This window comes from Hyaena hyaena, unplaced genomic scaffold (genome assembly GCF_003009895.1).
Source record: "Hyaena hyaena isolate Hyena2069 unplaced genomic scaffold, ASM300989v1 scaffold_596, whole genome shotgun sequence".
In the NCBI taxonomy this organism is placed as follows: domain Eukaryota; kingdom Metazoa; phylum Chordata; class Mammalia; order Carnivora; family Hyaenidae; genus Hyaena; species Hyaena hyaena.
Window position 1 is genome coordinate 796,485 of NW_024081228.1, and position 21,269 is coordinate 817,753.

Consider the following 21,269-nt stretch of genomic DNA (forward strand, 5'->3'; position numbering starts at 1 on the left):
TGTGACAATTATTGGATTAGGGTTCGTTTTTTCCATGGCATTCTCTTCTGCAAAGCTCATCTGTGGCCTCTTGGTTTCAGATACTCCTCTTTAGCTCAAGTCTGTCCTTTCAGAAGAGAAGAGGAGTTGATAAATGGGTATTATCCTCAAGAGTCATCTCTGCCCAAGTGGTTTATGAGAGTGATTTGTGAAAATGTTTTTTTTTTTTTTCCTTTTCAATATATGTCTCAAATGGACCTTTTCCACTGCTGTAATAGTAATACAGTTCTTTTGGGCTTATAAAAATAATAAACCATTGTTCTTTAAGAGGAAAAACTTTCCTTAATTGTGGCAATTGTCTTGTGGCCTTGGATGTTAAGCACAATTTTTTTTAATGTTTATTTATTTTTGAGAGAGAGACAGAGCATGAGCTGGGTAGAGGCAGAGAGAGGGAGACACAAAATCTGAAACAGGCTCCAGGTGCTGAGTTGTCAGCATAGAGCCCGACGCCGGGCTCGAACCCACAAACGGTGAGATCATGACCTGAGCCGAAGTGGGAACCGACTGAGCCACCCAGGTGCCCCATAAGCACAAGTTTTTATATGATGCCTCATCCAGATTTTTATTTTTTCTTTTTATTTAAATTTATTTATTTACTTTTGAGAGAAGCAGAGAGAGAAGGAGACAGAGAATCCCGAACAGGCTCTGCTATGTCAGTGCAGAGCCAGATGTGGGGCTCAAACTCATGAAATACGAGATCATGACCTGAGCTGAAGTGGGACACTTAACCAAATGAGCCACCCAAGTGCCCCCACCCCCTGATTTTTCTTAAGAATTAATACAATATTTCTTGGCACACCTGGGTGGTTCAGTTGGTTAAGCGTCCACTTCAACTCAGGTCATGAACTCATGGTTCATGAGTTCTAGCCCCGCATTTGGCTCTGTGGTGACAGCTCAGAGCCTGAATCTGCTTCAGATACTGTGTCTCCCTCTCTGTCTGCCCCTCCCCTGCTCACACTCTGTCTCTCTCTCTCTTGCAAAATTAAATATTACAAAAAACAATAAATACAGTATTTATTTTTAGTTTTAGTTACTTTATTCTATTTAATTTATTTTAAAAATTTTACATCCAAGATAATTAGCATACGGTGCAACAGTGGTTTCACAAATAGATTCCTTAATGTCCTTTACCCATTGAGCCCATCCTCCCTTCCCCAGCCCCTCCAGTAACCCTCTGTTTGTTCACCATATTTAAGAGTCTATGTTTTCGTCTCCCCCCCATTTTTATATTATTTTTGCCTCTCTTCCCTTATGTTCATCTGTTTTGTATCTTAAATTCCTCATATGAGTGAAGTCATATGATTTGTCTTTCTCTGACTAATTCTGCTTAGCATAATACCCTCTAGTTCCATCCACGTAGTTGCAGATGGCAAGATTTCATTCTTTCTGATTGCTGAGTAATACTCCATTGTATATATATACACACCACATCTTCTTTATCCATTCATCCATCGATGGACATTTGAGCTCTTTCCATATGTTGGCTATTGTTGATAGCGCTGCTATAAACATTAGGGTGCATGTGTCCCTTTGAAACAGCACACCTGTATTCCTTGGGTAAATACCTAGTAGCGCAATTGCTGAGTTGTAGGGTAGTTCTATTTTTAATTTTCTGAGGAGGCTTCATACTGTTTCCCAGAGTGGCTGCACCAGTTTGCATTCCCATCAGCAGTGCAAAGGAGATGCTATTTTTCTGCATCCTCACCAGTATCTGTTGTTGCCTGAGTTGTTAATGTTAGCCGTCCTGACAGGTGTGAGGTGGTATCTCATTGCGGTTTTGGTTTGTATTTCCCTGATGATGAATGACTTTGAGCATTGTTTCATGTGTCTGTTGGCCATCTGGATGTTTTGTCTGGAGAAGTGTCTGTTCATGTCTTTAGCCCATTTCTTCACTGGATTATTAGTTTCTTGGGTGTTGAGTTAGAGAAATTCTTTATAAATTTTGAGTACTAACCCTTATCTGACATGTGGCTTGCAAATATCTTCTCGCATTCCATCGGTTGCCTTTTAGTTTTGCTGATTGTTTCCTTCACTATACAGAAGCTTTCTATAAATACAGTATTTCTTCAAGAAAAGTCCCTTATTCTCCCCCCCCCCCCATATAGAAGCCTTGGCATTAGAGAATTCTGGGATTGCTGTGATGGAGGTTTGGAAGGTGACATGCAGAGAACAGCTCTGCCATGTTGTTCTGACTCTTGAATCAGAGGAGCAAGTGTGCAGAAATGAAAGACATTTTATCAGATTCAAAGTGAGAGTAGGTCCCACTTACCTAATCTAGACTATGTGCTCAGAGTCCCTGCCATTTCCTCATTCTGCTGATGGCATCAGGAGCCTGGTTGCTTTTGTTTTTCAGGTGGACTGAAAAGTGCACAATCTCTGGTATCAGACACATACAGGTTTCAGTTTTCCAATTAACAGCTCTGCGTCCTGAGCAAAATTGATGAATCCTTTGCCTCTTGAGTTTTCTGAACTGTAAAATGAGAACAGTTTCACTTACTTTATTTGTAAATGTTAAATGAAATATTCATATTAAACAAAAAGAGATAGACATTAATATTGTAAATATCAAGTTCAATAATATAAAATGAAATGGTTGTAAAGAGTAGATGAAAGTACCCTGTACATTGTCTGACATATAATATGTGATTTACAAAAAATACTTACATTTCTTTCTTTTAAAAAAATATGATCTTGACGTGTTTGGTTTCTCTTATTCTAAACTGCATTTTGAAAAGCTTAGAAATGGCTGTTACATTAGGTCAACTAGACAGAGCAATAAAAGAACTAATCTTCAGAAGATGAGGTTTTGAAAATAAGTAGTGGCAAAGCAATTCACCTTCTCATCTACTTGATTCATTTAAAAAAGAAAATTGGGTGAATAGGGCACCTGGGTGGCTCAGTAGTTTGAGTGTCCAACTTCGGCTCAGGTTGTACTCTCACTGCTGTGAGTTTGAGCCCCACATGGTCTCTGTGCTGACAGCTCAGAGCCTGGAGCCTGCTCTGGATTCTGTGTTTCCTTCTCTCTGCCCCTCCCCTGCTTGTCCCTGTGCTCATGCGCTCGCTCTGTCTTTCTCTCAAAAATAAACAAAAAAAATTGGATGAGTAACATACAAAATCTGCTATCTTTAAAAAATCTTCCACTTTGAGGAAATTTCATTTGTGCAGACCAACCAAAAACAAAACAAAACAAAACAAAAAAACAAAACAAAACAAAAAACAGATTAAATTGGCTGATGGAAGCAAGCTGAATAATAAATAAGCATTGTAGGGTGGTGTGCAATAGAGGAGCCAAAATTACTCCAGGAGAGAGGGCCCTGGGATGGAGTCTCTCTTTCATCATTTACAGAATCTGAGAAAGTCAATTAATCTTAGGGAGTCCTCTGTGTAAATGGAAGCCAAGATACCTTTTGTACCTGGAGATAAGGAGCTGATTTCAGGTACAATCTTGATGTCCCTTGTAGTTCTGATCCTTAACATAGTAAAAGTTGGAGAAAATGTGTCCTTTTTCTATGAACATTTGTTTTACTTAATACTACAAATATATTTTGTATGAATAGGCTTGTGGTTTAGAGTTGGGGGGATATCGCATAGAAATTTTCTCTATGCTGTCCCTCTTAAAGGCTGATCCAAGTTGTAACCAAGGAACACCAGAATCCCAGCACTATAGTTTCTGCTTCCTTTAGTGACCTGTTAACTTTTATTAGTCTGTGTGTGTATGTGTGTTGTTTTCTTGGATCAGGGTTTTTAAGGTCAATTAAATAGGATGAAAAGAGAAAAGTTACAAGTGGATATCAATTTGAATAAGAAAATGTGAACAGAATGAAGTTTTGTTTTGAGAAGCTGGCTCAGAATGGAAGGGTAATCCTTTCACAGTGATTGTTATAGGTTAAGCTTCACGTGTGTGCACCTATAGACCTCCTACTTAACTGAACCTAGACTATGGTCTAGAATAAACAAAAAGTGACATTTGCTTAAAGGATCCTTAAAGTCCTGTGGAGTTCTCAAGTCTAATGGTTGTATTGCACTCAAAGGGGTGTAGCCTTTGAAAAGATTAAATTTTTCATAAGTGTCATGCCTTTGCAATCCCTGTAGTCAAGTGATTTCAAAGCCATCATGGTAGAATACCATTGATACCACAGAGGTCCTGCCTTAAGATAAAGGGTGTGAAAATATCCAAACAGATGCAAAGAGACCATCTGTCTTGAGACCCTAGAGGACATTCCTGTACTGGGTGGAGAGTTGTAGTCAATGCCTTCAGGATCTTTTGCAACCTATCACATTTTCAGATTCCTTCATTTTTAAATAAATGAACATTTAGAACAAATGGAGGCCTGCATTTTCCTAAAAACAAGCAAACAACCGAAAAACAACAAAAACAACACTAAGGTGGACCTTCTTGAGGTAAGGGACAAATGAACGTTCTTTTTATACTCAGTGAGCAGCACTCCATGCAGACACTTGGCAGATACCCTTGATATTGTGTTTCTCTTTCTTTATGGAATTGCTTTGAACTCTATCTGGAGTCAGGTTAGAATGTCCCTGCCTTGTCCTGCTTTAGCGATATGTGGGCGGGCTTAAATATAGTCACCATCTTCAAATAGCTAGTTCTAGTAAATTAAATGCACTCTACTACTGAAGAAATGTAGGGGTTGTAGATGCTGAAATAAACTGCGTTAAAAATATTTATTACACAAAATAGATGCTAACTGAGAGAAGCATGGTTCCTTGCTCTCCCAACAATTTCTTGTAAATGGCATCTCTGAGAGGATGTCCAAATTCCTGGTGTGGGCATGTAGAGTAGACAGCTGAGTCACAGCTGCTAAAATGAGAGTCTGCCTCCCTCCCCTCTCCCAGAGAAGGAACAGGGACAAGGGACTGAAAGAGAGCTAATGCCAATTGCTTACTTAAAATTCACTGGCTTCAGAAGTTTGTGAGATTCTTGAACCAAAAGGAAGCCATTACTTGACTACATGGGAGGGTTTGGAGCATGAAACCTGCTTTTCCTAAGGGAACTCTTGTGATTTGCCATAGTTTGTGCAAAAATGTATTGTTTCAGTCCAGGTTTGTGGGACAGGGTGGTATCTGGCCTTCAGTTTGCCTCTGCTTGTTTAGCCTGTGTTTTGATTTGGTTAATGCCTGGCTCGCTTGTTGGCGTTCTCCTCAAGTTAGATGCTACTCTTTCCTTTGAAGTGCTTATTTCCATCCATTTGAAGAAAGTTCCGAAATGCCAACTTTGCTTGGATTCGGATCCTGGTTGGTGCCTTACTAGCAGTGTGACTTGAGCTAATCCCTGAAGCTCAGGTAAACTAAGCTTGCCTCAGTTTCTTCATCTGTAAAATGAACATAATAAGAGTACCATCTTTTTGGTTGTGCTGTTGTGGTTGTGAGCATTACGTGAATTGCTTCACACAAAGTGCTCGCAGCAGTGCCTGGCAACCAGTGGCCGCTTGGTGATCATTAGCTGCTGTGGTTGCTATTACTTCCATGGCTGCAGTTAGTTACCCTGTGCTGAAGTGACAGCAATTTCTCTTCCTCCTCTGACACTGTTACTGCTTTATCACTACTTCTGCCTTGTGCCTAAAGAATATCCCTTTTCAGAAGTAGCATTGAAGATGAGTGGAGAGACATAGGAACCTAACAATTGGGCAACACTCCAGCTCATAGGAAGAGCACTAATAAATTAGCATCTCTTCACTATCACCATTATGAGTATTGTTTAAGGAATTCCTATGGATTTAAATAATAATACACACAAAGGAGAACAAACATAGCATTATTTGGACATTATGAGTTTATACTTAGAAGTCCCAGAAACATCAACTGTAACATTATTAGAGCCTTAGCAAAATGGTTGGGGACTGTAAATTAAAAAAAAAAAAAAAATGATGAATGGCTTTCCTAAATATTATCAATAGGCATTTAGAAAATAGAATAGTTGGGAAGCCTGGTAAGAATTGCACACCAAAGTGTTAGCGCTGGTTATCTCTGTTTGGTAAGAATATATGTGATTTTTTTTTTTTAATATTTTTTTATTTATTTCTAGAGAGAGAGAGAGCGTGAGCAGAGGAGAGTCAGAGAGAGAGGGAGTCACAAACTGAAACAGGCTCCAGGCTCTGAGCTGGCAGTCAGCACAGAGCCCGATGCGGGGCTCGAACCCACGAACCGCGAGATCATGACCTAAGCGAAAGTCAGACGCTTAACCGACTAATCCACCCAGGCGACCCAGAATATATGTGATTTTTTAATTAACAAATACTAATGCTTATTTAGTATAATATGCTGTGAACTATGTTAAATATTTTTTTGCGTGTTAATAATAACTGTTGGCATTAGACTTTGTATTCTTACCAAATATTTTCATTAATCCCCTTTGAGATTCATATAGCAGCCTTTCTGAATTTTGTTTGTGAATTCTAATGCATCTAAAGATTGTAACAAACTGCTTACCAAATGACACATATTGTAAAATGCTGTTACTTATATCTACTTGAAGCTGTCCATATGTAAAGAATAGATTTGATTGTAGGCTTAAAATAAAACTGCTTTCACTTTAGGAGGGGAAGCTTTAAAAATCTCCTTTTCCTTTCTCTGAATGAAAACATATTTATTTGTATGTTCTGGTGTATAACGTATATGGTAATGTTGACTGGTTTAGATCTGATGTTTCTCCATGGTAACACTGAGATTTGGAAAACGTATGGTATTATGCTTGGCACCTACGGACCTTGGAGAGATTTACTTTGTATCTTAAATGTTTGAGAAGAGGAGTGTGTTCGTTTGGTTTTCTTTGCAGGCTGTGGTTGTTACTGTGATTATAAATTTAAGGCTGAGAAGAAAGTTTTACCACTGTAGGCTCAGCCAAGTTAGTGATTGGGCAGGAAGTCAACTCTCCTGCCTTCAATTACTTACCCCGCAGTTCCCTTCCCTTGTGACTTCTAGACTAGTGTTTTATAGTACTATAAAATTTTATTCTTTGACTCCTACAATTCTCGCTTCACCCTTGGAGGTGTAATTAATGCCACTGAGTCAGATTTGATAGCCTTTCAGTCACTGAGCTTTTGTGGTCTTAAAGAAATCACAGATACCCCAATTCAAGACTATATTTTGTAGACATTGCTGCAGCTTGGTGCAAAGCCACATGACCAGTCACTAACTTCTAATACTTCTTGATGTTTTGGTGGAAATATTTTTCCTTGAAAACATGAGCATGTTATTGCTAATATTCCCACAGCAAAAAGTCTGTTTTACAAGATACCTCAATACACGAAAAACACATCCTGATATGAAACATAGCCATTCACTTTTATGGATTACCAAGGGGGAAGGGTGGAGGTGGACTATGGAATCCTGTAAATGGATAAATGATTCTCATTTTTGGGGGAGGGATATTTACTTGTTGACCTGATCACAGCAGGAAGAGCTTTCCCAACTTCACACATTTCCTTTTAGATGTGGTAGTCCTTAACAAGTTGGAAGTTAAAACCTGTAGAACAAGAATGTGAATGCTTCCTATTGATCTGAAAACCTGCAGTATATATACAGGCAGTTCGAAAAATTCTTAACTTTACATAATTCATGGTATTATCAGAGGTCTGCCAATTATGCCTGAATTATGACTTTGCCATTGAGATTGAGGAGGTCACAAACTCCACTATTCACAATTATGTCCATCTGGGCCACATTTTACCTCCACCTTCCAACCCGTCAGACTGTTCAGTCTCTTACTCTTTAGCATAGCCCCCTCTCTCCTTCCGTTCCTTCCCCCAAGGGATGCTTTCATTGCTCCAGGTCTCTATCACCTATTTTATCTAACCCAATAGCCCCTTTTCCCCCTGTTATTACCTATTCTATAGAGTATCTCGTGAAAGAATCTTAGTCAAATACAACTACTAGGAATATCAGCTGATTGCTTGGTTTATACAATGATTTTCATGCCCTAGATCCTCAAGCCCTATTTCCTTCGTGCATCGTATTGATCTGAGTAAAAGTTATGTTAACATCCCAGTTGTAGACTAAAAGTAAAAATGAAATTGAGCAATAAGAGGACATAGGAAGGTACTTGAAATTGGAGGGTCCTTTTCTGTTTCCTCAAATAAGTTTATCTTGTGATTACTGTAGTTGATTGTATTGTATTCCACAAATTGAAAATGCTATTTCTAGGGATAGATTTTATTTTATCAGACTACTCTATTTATTTTTATTGTATTTAATAGATTACTAGAAAATGTTTGAATTTAAAAAGTTAATGAGTCGTAGCTAGATACTCCCAACCATGGTCCAAGCATTTCATGTGGAAACATTTACAGAAATGCATTCTCTGACAAAGGTCTAAACCTATCCTTCACAGATGAAGTGTTGTCAGAAATGCTTTTGACATGGTTAGCTTTCTGTTAGACCTTATTCTATTTTGCATTGTGGTTGTACTTTCAGATGAGGTCTGAAGTTGCTGAAGTGGTAAGTGCAAAGGAGCTAAGTTATGTTATTAGATGCCAGGAAAATACTAGGAAGTTATACTCGAAGCCATTCTTTTAGACAGTTTTATTTTTGGCTGACTTACAATGCTAGTGCTGTAATCCCTCTTATCTTGAATAGTTTATCACAAAATGTTACTTCTCATAAGTGGTTTCCCTGTGTTTGTTTTCCCAATCTGAAAGAACTAGTAGCTAGGAAAGAATACTTTGATATCATTGAATCTCCTATGACACTTCCTTCTTATCATTTGTGCTCTTGATTCAATATTTCTTTACCTCTGTAATACCTTTGGATAATATATTTTATTGTGTCAACATTTGCCAACGAATTGCTAAATTCTATATTGCCTGTTAAAGTTTGCTTTTATCTTCACTAGTTGATAATGTTGAGCATTTAGGTTCCTCGTATGAATTAACGACGATAATACCTTACTAGCATTCATCAGTCCAAAGTTTGTGACTTTATCTGCACGCACGATTGCTGCACGTGCTCTGTAGGCTTGGAGATCATCTTGTTGGCCTTGGACAGCCCATGTCAACTTTGAAAAGCCCATAGATAATTTGTTTTTGTTTTTTTTTGGGGGGGGTGGGGGAGTTAGTAGTCCTGGGTTGTATTTGTAGGACTAAGGATTGCACGTATGTGAACATTTATGTAGGGTAGATTTCTAGAAGTATAATTGCTGAATTAAAAGGCAAGTGATTAAAAACTTTGATAAATAAAACCACATTGTCTCCTTAAAAGAAAGTGCCATTTGCCCTTCTGTGGTTACCTTATGTACTATCAATACTAGATATTATCAATCCTTTGACATTTTGCAAACGATATGGACAAAAAAATGAACACTTTTATTGTAATTTGTCTTCACTTGGATAGTGAGGATGACAGGCTTATCTTAAGTTTATTGAAACATTAATTAGGGGCAATTTGTTCTTACTAATTATTTGCTAGCATGGCCATGTTAGCTCCATGATGTAATAATGCCTTTTATTTGATCTATTTTTAGAGATTTGAAAGTTCCAAAATAAAAGCTACGTCTTGAACGGAGAAGTGAGGCAGAAAAGCTGTCCTACTGAACAGCAGATCCCAGACTTCAAATGCTCATCACCCTGCTACTGCCTTTAATCTATTATTCAAATCTTATTTGCTAGCTTCTCACTCCCTTATATTTGAAATTAGAAATTTCCAGGTTTTTATGTTTCACTCTGAAGAAATGTGTTTGCCTTTATCAGTAAGCTGTACAGCTAGATAGACTTAAAGTCAGTCATTATGTTTTAGAGCAAGAACTAGAAAGACAATTAAAGCAAGAATGTTAAATAAATGGATATAATGCTTCCAATCTAAATCTGATGAGACAAGGCTATTTCTAGTCTGTAGATGTCATACTTAACTATTCAGGGCACCAGCGGCCCCTGATCTGCATGGAGTTTGCAACGAAAGAAAGTTAACTTCTTAGGTCTATTAAATTATTTTTCCAGGCCCAGACCTTTTTTCTGCACTGAAGCACTTTTTTAATATTTTTGAATTTCATTTGAAATTCTAATATAGGCAGAGTCAACATCTTTAAAATATTTTTATTATGTAAGAGCAGTTGGATTGTGGTCGTTTATATTTGAGGGGTCCTACTGGGGAGTAGAGGCAGTGGTATCATGAATTTCTGACATACAACTGAATGTATTATCACAGAGCTACTTTATTTTTTCACAAAAGCCCCTGAATGATGGGATACTATTGTATGCTCATCTTCTCTTTTCTAATCCTCCAAATTACTGGTCTTCATGCTTTAAAAATTTCCTGTAAGTGTAAAATAAGAATAAGGATCTCACCTAGATGTTTTCCGAACTAAAACTCTTAACTTAATGATACCTTACTGTGTATAGCACTTAGCTTTCATGTCGTAGGATATTGTGGAGAGATTTTTCAAATTAATTGGCACAGCATTCCTATGTAGCAGGTGGAAGTGCAAATGGGAGAGTGAAACCAAGCTGTCTCTCTGTTGGGATAGAGATGAATACATGAAGATACAGGAAGGCCTAAATCTTGGTGAGGCCCTCTGTCAAACCTTACACAACATTTTCCCAATGAAGACTCTCTCCATAAAGTCACAATGTCCAGTGCCTTCATATGACTTAAGTGTCCGTGAGTAGCAGTGTTTTTTGCTGTTTGGGAAATCTTTATGCTATGTGGCGGTTCCACTAAATGATAACCATGTGCATTCTCTTGAGAAAGGAAATTTGAGTAGAGGAAATTATTGTGTTTCGGGCTGCAGCCACTGATTTCATCAGAAGTTGATGCTTTTAAAGACTACGGTAAAATTCTTTCCAAAATTCTGGTAAAAGCCCAGAGAATGCTTCCTTTATGAGGGAAGGGGCAGAGACCCCTGGCAGAATGTTGCTGATATCACTCAGTATTAACTGAATGATTTACTTGTGGTTTGTTGTTTGAGTGAGTTGTTTGCTGTGGACCTGGTGAGAGGCCAAACTGACTGCAGAAATGATGCTTTGAATGAGAGGAATTGGTTCATACATCCAATATCAGTAGTTTATATACTGATTGAAATGCTGGACCAACATCTTTTTTTCTAAATAAATATACTTGTGGGAAGAATCATAACTTTTTACTCTTAAGAATGTGTTTTAAAACTGTGAAAAACAAGAACATTGGCCTGTGTATGCATTATACATTATACATTATACCAAATCTAGAAACATTTTGATAGGAAAGGAGCCTCATATTAATGAGAAAGATCATTTTTTTTTTTACTTTTGAGAAGCATTTAAATTACTTATCCAAATTAGTTGATTATCATTTCCTTGAAGTATATTTCAGAGTCTTATGAAACTGAATGGTTGACCTTCTTAAAATGTGCTTGAGTATATTTAAGATTCCTTTACCAATCTGATGTAAATCTTTAAATTCAAAGCCTCAGAGCAGATCTTTACCCTTCCGTGGGGAGGCTGGGTTACGGAATTCTGTTTTACATGGCTTCTGCATTTCACAGAACTCCTTTCATAAATGAAAAATGATCTGTTACCCATCATGCTTGAGCTGAGTCAGGAGCAATGGCTGAAATAAGACAGAATGTGTCTGATATGGGTGAAGTAGAGCCCACCAGGAGTCCCTCCATGAGAAACAAAACAAAACAAAGAAATGTTTAAATGTGAGCTTGGGTGGTTTTCCAATTTTACCGAAATGTAAATATGGCTTCAGTTGGGAATTTTATTTTTCAGTACATTTACTCTCCATTACTTTGTTCAATGGGTTTGTCTACATTGTGTATCTAACACTAAGCAAAAAAGATGATGCTTTACTGGAAGAGCTAAAAGGATAAAAAATAGGAAAAGAAACTTCGGTACATACGTTAATGATCTTGGGGGAAAACACCTTGTTTTTAAGACTAGGATTAATGTGAAGCCTACTGTAAAAGTTGTCAGAACAAATTGCTTTTAATTTATTTTAATGTTTTCAAAGATAGAAACACTATTTGTTTTTACATGTTTTGGGGGAGATAAGGTGAAAAGTAAAGGTTGTCAAGCAAGTATGGTAGGAGTGGTACGAACATACAAATTCTCAGCCTTAAATCACCCTATTGAATAAATTCTTTGCCAGAGTTATTGGTTAATCATCTAGCCTTTTACACGTCTGTGCAATAAAGACCCTTTCCTATCTGTGGCAACAAACCCGAGAGACTTCGATGTGTGATGTGGTTCAGAGTTTACTGTATTTTATTCTCAAACAATGGAGTACTACCACGCCATCGTATGGACGGGATAGGTAATGTGCTCTGTGTTGAGTAATAGCATGATGGTTTCACCATTGGAGGGAGCTGTATTGGATAATTCTAAAAATGTCTAATCTCACCTGATTGTGAGGAGCCATTTAGTGGAGGGATTAAGAGTAAAGAACTCACAGTGCCCTGGTTCATATCTTGGCTCTGATAGTTTTTTGCTCTGTGACTGGGCAATTTTAATTTTTTCTATTACGAGATGCCTTTCATTAATACATTCTTTTTGTATTTAAGTAAACCTCTTTTCATGTGTGAAATCATATCTAAGACTGTTTGGCGTGTAATCGTCCATTATCTCTATAATGAGGTTTGATAAAGTCACATCCATACTGTCAGGGCTGCCTGTGTCACAGAGGCTTATTTTTGGACCTCAACTTGAGACCTGGAAATTAGGTATAGAAACTTGGATTGCTCACAACTGTCTTCTGAGTCTCCTGCCACAGTGGACATGTGGTCACATGTATTTGAAACAAAGGATTGTTTGCCTTTTTTTTTTCTCCAAAGCTACTTCCCTGATTTATACAACTATTCTTCATTTTATTTCACTTATAGAAAGAGCACTGGATTAGAGATCCATAGAACAAGATAATAAATGATGAATAAATGTGTTTTTTACAAATAATGTGTATATAAATATTTGCATGCATGTGTGCATGTACATACTGAGTCATAACGTAAAATATATTTCCCTTTGTGTCTTAAAAGTTTGGAACCCAGACAAGAGGACCTTGAACGTGTCTTTGGCTTTTCCATATTCTTTTTTTTTTAAATGATGTTTATTTATTTTTGAGAAGGACAGAGCACAAGGGCAGGGAAGAGAGAGAGGGAGACACAGAAGCTGAAGCAGGCTCCAGGGTCTGAGCCATCAGCACAGAGCCATAAGCACAAAGCCTGATGTGGGGCTTGAACTCACAAACTGTGAGATTATGACCTGAACCAAAGTTGATGCTTAACCAACTGAGCCAGGCAGGCGCCCCAGCTTTTCCATATCTTCCTGAAAGGAATCTCTGCCCAGACAGATAATCTGATTTGGTTTCAGATGTAGTTCTGTCATTTAGTCTCCATTCAATTTAGTTTCCTGGCTGTGGACCATGCAACTCATCTTGATACATGGGGAAAAAATGGAGTCATATGGAGGTGGGCAGAAATCAAAGATCCTTGGTTGTAAGCTTTTAGACTACCTACTACCTGTAATTTTCAAGAGTACTTAAGATGGAGTGATCTAAACCATGGGTTGGTGAACTATGGCCCACTGCCCAAATCCAGTCTGCTATCCATTTTTGTTAATAAAAGTTTAGTTTGAATACAGCCATACACCTTTGTTAGGTATCTCTGTGGCTGCTTTCTTGTGCCAATGACAGAGTTACATAGTTGGGACAGAAATGGTATAGCCTGCAAAACCTAAAATATTTATTAACTTGTTTTTATAGATACAATATACTGACCTCTAATATAAAGAAAAGTACTTCCTGACTGAAAGCATATCTGATGATGGTAATATGATATATTGCTTTTACGGAAACACTTTGGACTTTTTTGGGTAAATTGTATGGAAACAATAAGTTCCTTCCTGGTTTAGGTTTAGCCATTAGATATGTGCATAGATGTGCATCTGTATGGCATATATAGATAGTAAAGCTGTCCAGAATGGGACATGAGAAAATAAGGGTGCTCTGAAGAAAACTTTTTACATGTTACGGGTTTATATGCATTGTCATTAATACTTATACAACTGTACTGTAGCTGTAATTGTCTTGATTTTTTTATTAGGGTGGAAACTGAAGCTCAAAGAAGTAAAATAAAGCTATGCATGTGCTTAACCTTCCTTTCTTGCTATGTCTAGAAACACCATCTCTCTTCTACCTGATAAGTGGCGGTGTGTGCCAGTTCCTAGAAATTCCTGAAGTTTTACCAATTGAAGTTTAGGAGATTTTAATATTGCCTCTGCAAAGATGGAGGGAGTGATTTTGGGTTATTATTCTATTCTGTTTAATTCAGTCTTATTAAAGGAAGATTATCAGTCAGATGGAGGATAGCATTTGCTTTGAATCATAGACGATTTGAATAGAAGTCTTAGAAGCTAAATAATGTTGGATTATATATATTAAACATATATTCTTGGCTGGAAATGGAACTTTAGGGATAAACAATTAGATAATTTATGGGTGTGTTTGAAATGAGTTCTTCTCTCATCATTAAAAGCCATTTGTATCTATCAATAAATGATGGGTTTGGATCTCTACAAATGCGTTTCATGTTCTTTTCTTTTATAAAGACACTAGGCTCAAATATTTCACATACTAATTAGTTACCAGCAGGACAAAAGACTTTTTTTTTTTTTTTTAGTTTCAAGTGATTGTCTTTTAAGGAACTCTAATTCATAAATTTTCTCATTTTCCTTCAGTAGATCATCTGAAGTATTGAACCAGATCAGTGTATTATGACCAATGGCTCATACTTATGTCCTCAAAGACATTCATATTTTGCATCTATTTTGATTTTTTTACTTGAATTTCAGTACTTAAATTGAGAAAAAACATTGATCATGGCATTGTCAGTTCTTATTTTGTACCTCCAGTATTCCCAGAAGTGTAGAGTTGAAAGAAAAAAAAAAGACCTATTAAAATATCCCAGTAGATTTCAGAGGAAATATGAGGTTTATATAAAAGCATCAATTTTTGCTCTTTTTCTAATAATCTGTTTTTCTGGGAATAGGCTTATTGACTCAGATTATAAGTGGCATTGTATTTAAGATATGTAGCAATAAGTTCCTTTTTTATGCTTTTGAATTTTTTGGTAAAATGTATTGGTTTTTTTTTTTGTAATGAGTTTTGGGGATTATACCAGTAAACTTCAATAATGGTTTCTGATTAGCATAAATAAAAATGATCTATTCAGAGTTTAATTCAGTATTCCATGTATCCTTAGGTAACATGAATTAATCCTTATTTGTGTTCTTAATGGAAGAAAGATCATTCCAGAGTTGATCACTTAACATGAGCCAATTTGTGAACTCTGTTTAATTCGCAGTTGGAACTTATTAATATGTCCATTTTTGAAGATCATAAAACAACTGTATTAAGGATATTGTATTGGGCAACATATTTTGTCCAGGACTGTCCCTTTTTAAAATCTCGTATATTATAGGGTGCCTGGGTGGCTCAGTTGGATAAACATGCAACTCTTGTTTTCAGCTCAGGTTGTGATCGCATCAATAGATTGAGCACTGCATGGTGCTCAGCGTGGACCCTGCTTAAGCCTCTCTCTCCCTCTCCCTCTCTCTCTCCACCCTCCTCCTGCCCTCCCCCACTCTGCCCCTCTCCCTGCTCATGCTCTCTCTGTAAACAAAACAAAACAACCTTGTATATTCCAAACTAGTTAAGAAAATAAAAAGAATCCGTGTCTTTAACTAAATGAAGCTTGTTCTTTATATGCATATATATAACAAAGAGCTCATGAAAGAAAATCCTCTGTTTCTTACTGTTACACTCAGTGAGAAAATTATGACTGCATGGGTGTCCTGGAGGAGAGAATGTGGAAGATCCTAGTACAATATATTTTAAAATAATGCCCTTCAATACAGAGATCAAACTGAGAGTTGCTGGAAGGGAGGTGGGTTGGGGGATGGTCTAAATGGATGATGGGCATTAAGGAGGACACTTGTTAGGATGAGCACTGGGTGTTATGTGTAAGTGATAAAGCACTAAATTCTACTCCTGAAACCATTGTTACACTATATGTTAACTAAATTTGTTTTATATAAAATTAAAAATAATAAAAGAATGTCTTTTACAAAATGTTCAGAGCTGTCCAGGGTTCTCCTGACTTTATTTTTCACTGATTTAACTTTGTCCTAAATGAACCCAACTTATTGAAAAGTTTGACATAACAAAGGATTTGAGTTCAGTATTCTTTCTTTCATGACTCCACAGAAAGGGTCTCTATTTCCATGCTCTCTCTTGGGGTTTTCTACCATCTATTTAAATAAACACTGAAGAATCTAAATGGTGGATGCTTAGGCAATATAATTTTGGGGTTGGGATATTAATGTTTCTTAGTACCAGGCTATTGAGTGAGCAGCTGAGGAATGGAAAGAAATTCAGGCAAATCCAAATAAGCTTGATTTTTATCTTCAGGTGAGCAGTTTGCAAAGCCCCATCAGTGGGTGGCTGTCGTGGAAGCAGGCCATTGCACTGATAGATCTGTCTGTCCCTTAGCTGACTGACGGGTGTAGAGGAATTGGCAATCTGTGAAATGGCACTTCAGAAGTAGTTTTACTCCAAGGGTCAAGGAACTTGTGGCTGCCGTTTCTCTGACATGCTTTGCAGATAACTCATTGTAGTCTTGTTACTGGTGCCAGATACAACGACTGAGACATAAGCTGTTTCCTTGCTCATTTTTCATCCCCTCTGCCTAACCGAAGTCCTTGAACATCACTTAATTACTTACCTCCTTTTGTTTTACCATCTAGCTTCAGAGAAACTTTAAATTCATGAGTTAATGTTTTTATGAATTAGAGACTTGCTAAGGTACTTCTCCTTTAAGTAGATACTAATGCTATGTATAAAAATCTCTTAAACTCAGGAACATGTATATTTAAGACTGTGTATCAGAAGACTTTGTTTATAAGACTTTCTAGTGAGCATTAAATGGTAAATAGGATTGTATGTAATGGGATTACCTGCTATCTGTTGAAAGGTTGAACCAAACATCTACCTCCATTTTCCTCCATTCCTCTTTAAACTCTACATGGCTACTAGAGTTATTATTAGTATTGTTATTGTTGTTGTTATTTTTAGCATGGTTTGAATTTTGCCCTACTCCTGTATAAAATTGTTTAATGGCTTCAATACAACTACAGAATAAAATTGAAACATTTTATATCTAAAACCTTTCATGTTTAGTTTTCTAATATTTATTTTATTCTTATTATTTTTATTTTTAAATAGAATTTGTTGCCAGATTGGTTTCCATATAACACCCAGGACTCATGCCAATAAGTGCCCAGAAAGTGTTTGTTTGTTTATTTAATTTAAATAAAGTTAGTTAACATATAGTGTAATCATGGTTCATGGTTTTAGGAGTAGAATTTAGTGATACATAACTTACATATAACACCCAGTGCTCATGGCAACAAGTGCGCTCCTTAGTACCCATCACCCAGTTAGCCCATCTCCCCTCCCAACACCCAGCAACCCTCAGTTTGCTGTCTGCATTTAATAGTCTCTTACAGTTTGTTTGTTCCTTGTCTCCCTACTTACTTTTCATGTTCATAACACAGAAATTGTTGAGGATAGTTGAGATCCCCTAACATCTCATGTTTCTTTCTTTATTTAAAAACTTTTTGTTTATTTTTTATAGTTTATTTATTTTTGAGACAGAGCACAAATGGGGGAAGGGCAGAGAGAGAGAGACACACACAGACTCTGAAATAGGCTCCAGGCTCTGAGCTGACAGTCAGCACAGAGCTCGACGTGGGGCTCGAACCCACGAACCGTGAGATCATGACCTGAGCCGAAGTTGGATGCTCAACCGACTGAGCCACCCAGGCGCCCCCTCATGCTTTTTTTTTTAAAGTTGAATGCCTTTGCTGTTTCTTTTCCTCTAATTTTAGTGCCGTCTCCATTCTGGCCCAGCATTATCTTTACTCTTCTTTATAGGCATAAATCCATGAAGACTTCCCTAACCAACCGTTGTATAGGTAGCCAATTCATTTGCTTTTGTGTTCTTTGTGACCTTGGTCATACTGTTATTATCTCTCATAACACAACAAACACACTGTGTGTGTGTGTGTGTGTGTGTGTGTGTGAGAGTGATCCTCTTCCTCCACTCCCATGTCTTTCTATACCACCATACATCAGGTTAGGTACAGTTTTTTGTTTCTTGTTTTTAAATTTCCTGTTATCTAGTTTAGTATACTATGTTAGTATGTACCCTTGAAACACAAAATACTCTACAAAAAGATTTAAAAAACCTTTTACAAAAGATTTATTGATATTACCCTATGTGCAATAGATATATTGTACCTCTTAGATTAGAATTTACTGTAAACTGTAAAACAAAAAAATCATCTTTTAAAAATTTTCTTATCAATCAAGTGGACCAGTAACTATTTCCACAGCTATTGAATGATATGGCAGTGATGTGCAACAACAAATAGGAGGGGTTGACCCAGTTCTTTTGTCCAGATAGTTGTAGTGGTTATTGCTAATCAGAATCTTGGAGTCTAAAATTAACAGTGGCCATGAAGGGCAGCAATTAAGGTCATTTGTCTTCCAAATGAGCCAACCTAGGTTCCACTGGTAGTTTAAATTATATACAGAGGGCACTCACACTATTATAAAGGGCAGCGGGGACCCTGAAGGCATGTGTTACAAAGCAGCAAGTCATTTTGAGTTTGTGATAGCAAATTATATTTTGAAAAAAATCTTTCCCCTTGCTATGTGAAGATGCATTTCCTAGCAACCTTTCTTCATTGATTAATTTTAAATTAAGAAGTACATCATCTTCCATGAAAGCATGTATAAAGAGGCTATTTTGAGCATATTTAAAAGACATTATTAAGCTTTCAAGCTGCTGAAGTTTGGTTATTCTAAAGGATTGATGTAGTCATAAGAATGATTCATGATGCCCATATACATGTTCTGCTTTTGAAAAAGGTTATTAGGGCCATAATGTCATCTGACATCTCTGATCTTGCCTTCTTTGCCTGTGAATCTGGCTTGTGTCTGTCATTGGCAAGTAATGCAACTTTTAGTCATATATACATTGACAAACTTTTGATGAAAAAAGTGTTTGGAGAGAAGCATTTATAGTCCTGAAGTTTACCACTCTGTAGTCTTCTGTTTGGTCAGAGAATTCACGGACTTTCTTCACAAAGATCCCCATGGAAACTAAACAGATAACTTATTTGAAAGGAGATAGGTTATTGGTTTTTCTCATTAAACCCACTGCTGAATTTTCATTAGTTCTAATCCATTTTCTTTCAAGATTAGACATTCAGGCCAGTTCTTATTCTCATGAATTGAATAAAGTAAGTATTTTGAGTTTTGTGTGCCTGTATATATAGGTTGAGAAGCAGAAGAAAGTAATTATTCTACTTCTACCATAAAATTGCCCCTGAGAATAAGCCCAGGAAAAATGACTGATATAAAGCGGAAAGGCTACCTCCAGTAAAAAATAAAGGGGGGAGGGATTATTAAATAAACTGGCAGTGGTGACAGTGATGATAGACTAATCTGATCAGTTTTATGCTTTAGTTTTATCCCTTCTTTTAAGTCATAAGTTCTATGAAAGTAATCTAGATAAAGTATGGAGGAATGTATCACTGACTCCAATCACTTTTAGAACCTATGAAGCTTTAGATGTTTTATTTGCTATTTCAAGTGTTCTTTTAAAAGCAAGGAATTTGGTAAGACTTAAATATTAACTTCACCTTTTTGAACTTGCATTATGAAAAATGGCAATTTTCACTCTTCCCTTCCTCCCCTTCTCCTCACTGAAGCTGTTAAAATCTATTTAGATTTTTGGCAGTTTTTGTATTTCAGGAAAGCTTCACTTACAGGTATCTTCTACTATTTTTTATTCTTCAAAATCTGTGCCTCAGCCTTCCTTCTGAGGCTCAAACTCGTTTCTTATTCAAACAGAAACTACTGATAGAAATTCACTTTATATGAAAATTTAATGAGGATAGTAAAAAACAGGAGTACCATTTATTATTAAGAGTGCCATTTTACATATTTCAATATAATCTTCTCCAGCACATTCTCGATTTTTATCAAATCTGTGTAGAATGTAACGGTAATCTTTCTCTTCTTCTTTTAGGTGGCTGTACTTTTGATGATGGTCCAGGGGCCTGTGATTACCACCAGGATCTATATGATGACTTTGAATGGGTGCATGTTAGTGCCCAAGAACCTCATTATCTGCCACCTGAGATGCCTCAAGGTGAGAATCATTCTGTTTACCCAGTGTTGAGCGAATAGCTTTGGAATATGTAGCATTTTCTTACTTTGGGTGTAACAGAGTAATTTGTGATAGTGAATTACTGTGGGCAAGCTACTTCACCACATCTGAGAGCTTTATTGTTGTCTTTGCCTTTTCCTCAATAACTTTCTGTAATCTTATATTCTTCAAGAATGCTCACTATATCTTTGTTATTATCTCTGACTAGAAAAATATAAATATTTGTGTGGGGTTTTTTTCCCCCAATTTAATAAAAAAGTAAAAATGGAAACAAAACCAAGGGGGGAAAACTCATAAAAGCAGAACAAAACCCTTTAAAAATAATCTGAGATGAAGATCAGTTCATGTAGTACCTACTCAGTTAAATTATATAAGCTTAGTCCAGTCAGACTGAAAGGATTTCTTTTCCATGATGGGGAGAAAACTTATCTCATTGTTACTCTGGTCTTGAGCATGGCAGTGGCTCTGGGGAGAGTCACGCAGGAGACAAAAATATATCCCTTGATTTCTGATTCGTGAAATAATACATCTTATTGGTTAAGCCAGTTAGAGTTGTGTTTTCTCTTAATTGTGAAAAACACATTGGCATAGGATAGTAATATGTACATATCATTTTATCATTTATCATTTATTAGTACTATCAGACTAATATATGTGCCTTCAGTTCTACATATTAACTTGGTATTAATTCCAAGCTATGTATATATATATACATGTTTATCATATATATATGTATGTTTAGCAATAACTTATTAAATTGTAAACATTGAAAATGTAAAAAGGAATAATAAAATACAATAGTAAAAAACATGACCTATTTTTCTTCCAATATTTAGAAATAAGTACAATTTATAACTATATATTATATAATCATGTGTACATAGTAACATGCAATCTAATGTTTAACAATGTAATATATTGATATGCTGTGTAGTAAGATATAATCATATATAATTGATAGGCCAGTTACCTATTAGTAATAATTTAGGTTTTAACACGTTTTCAGCAC

At 36.6% G+C, this 21,269-nt stretch overlaps 1 protein-coding gene across 6 annotated transcripts in view; it reads left to right on the plus strand.

Annotated features, from left to right (window-relative positions):
- PTPRK (protein tyrosine phosphatase receptor type K) overlaps window positions 1-21,269 on the plus strand; it is a 561,746-nt gene that overhangs the window by 115,290 nt on the left and 425,187 nt on the right. For all 6 annotated transcript variants that reach the window (XM_039256923.1, XM_039256925.1, XM_039256926.1 and 3 more), the window contains exon 2: window positions 20,120-20,242. In XM_039256923.1, coding sequence (XP_039112854.1) covers window positions 20,120-20,242 — 123 coding nt within the window. The remainder of the gene's footprint in view (window positions 1-20,119; window positions 20,243-21,269) is intronic.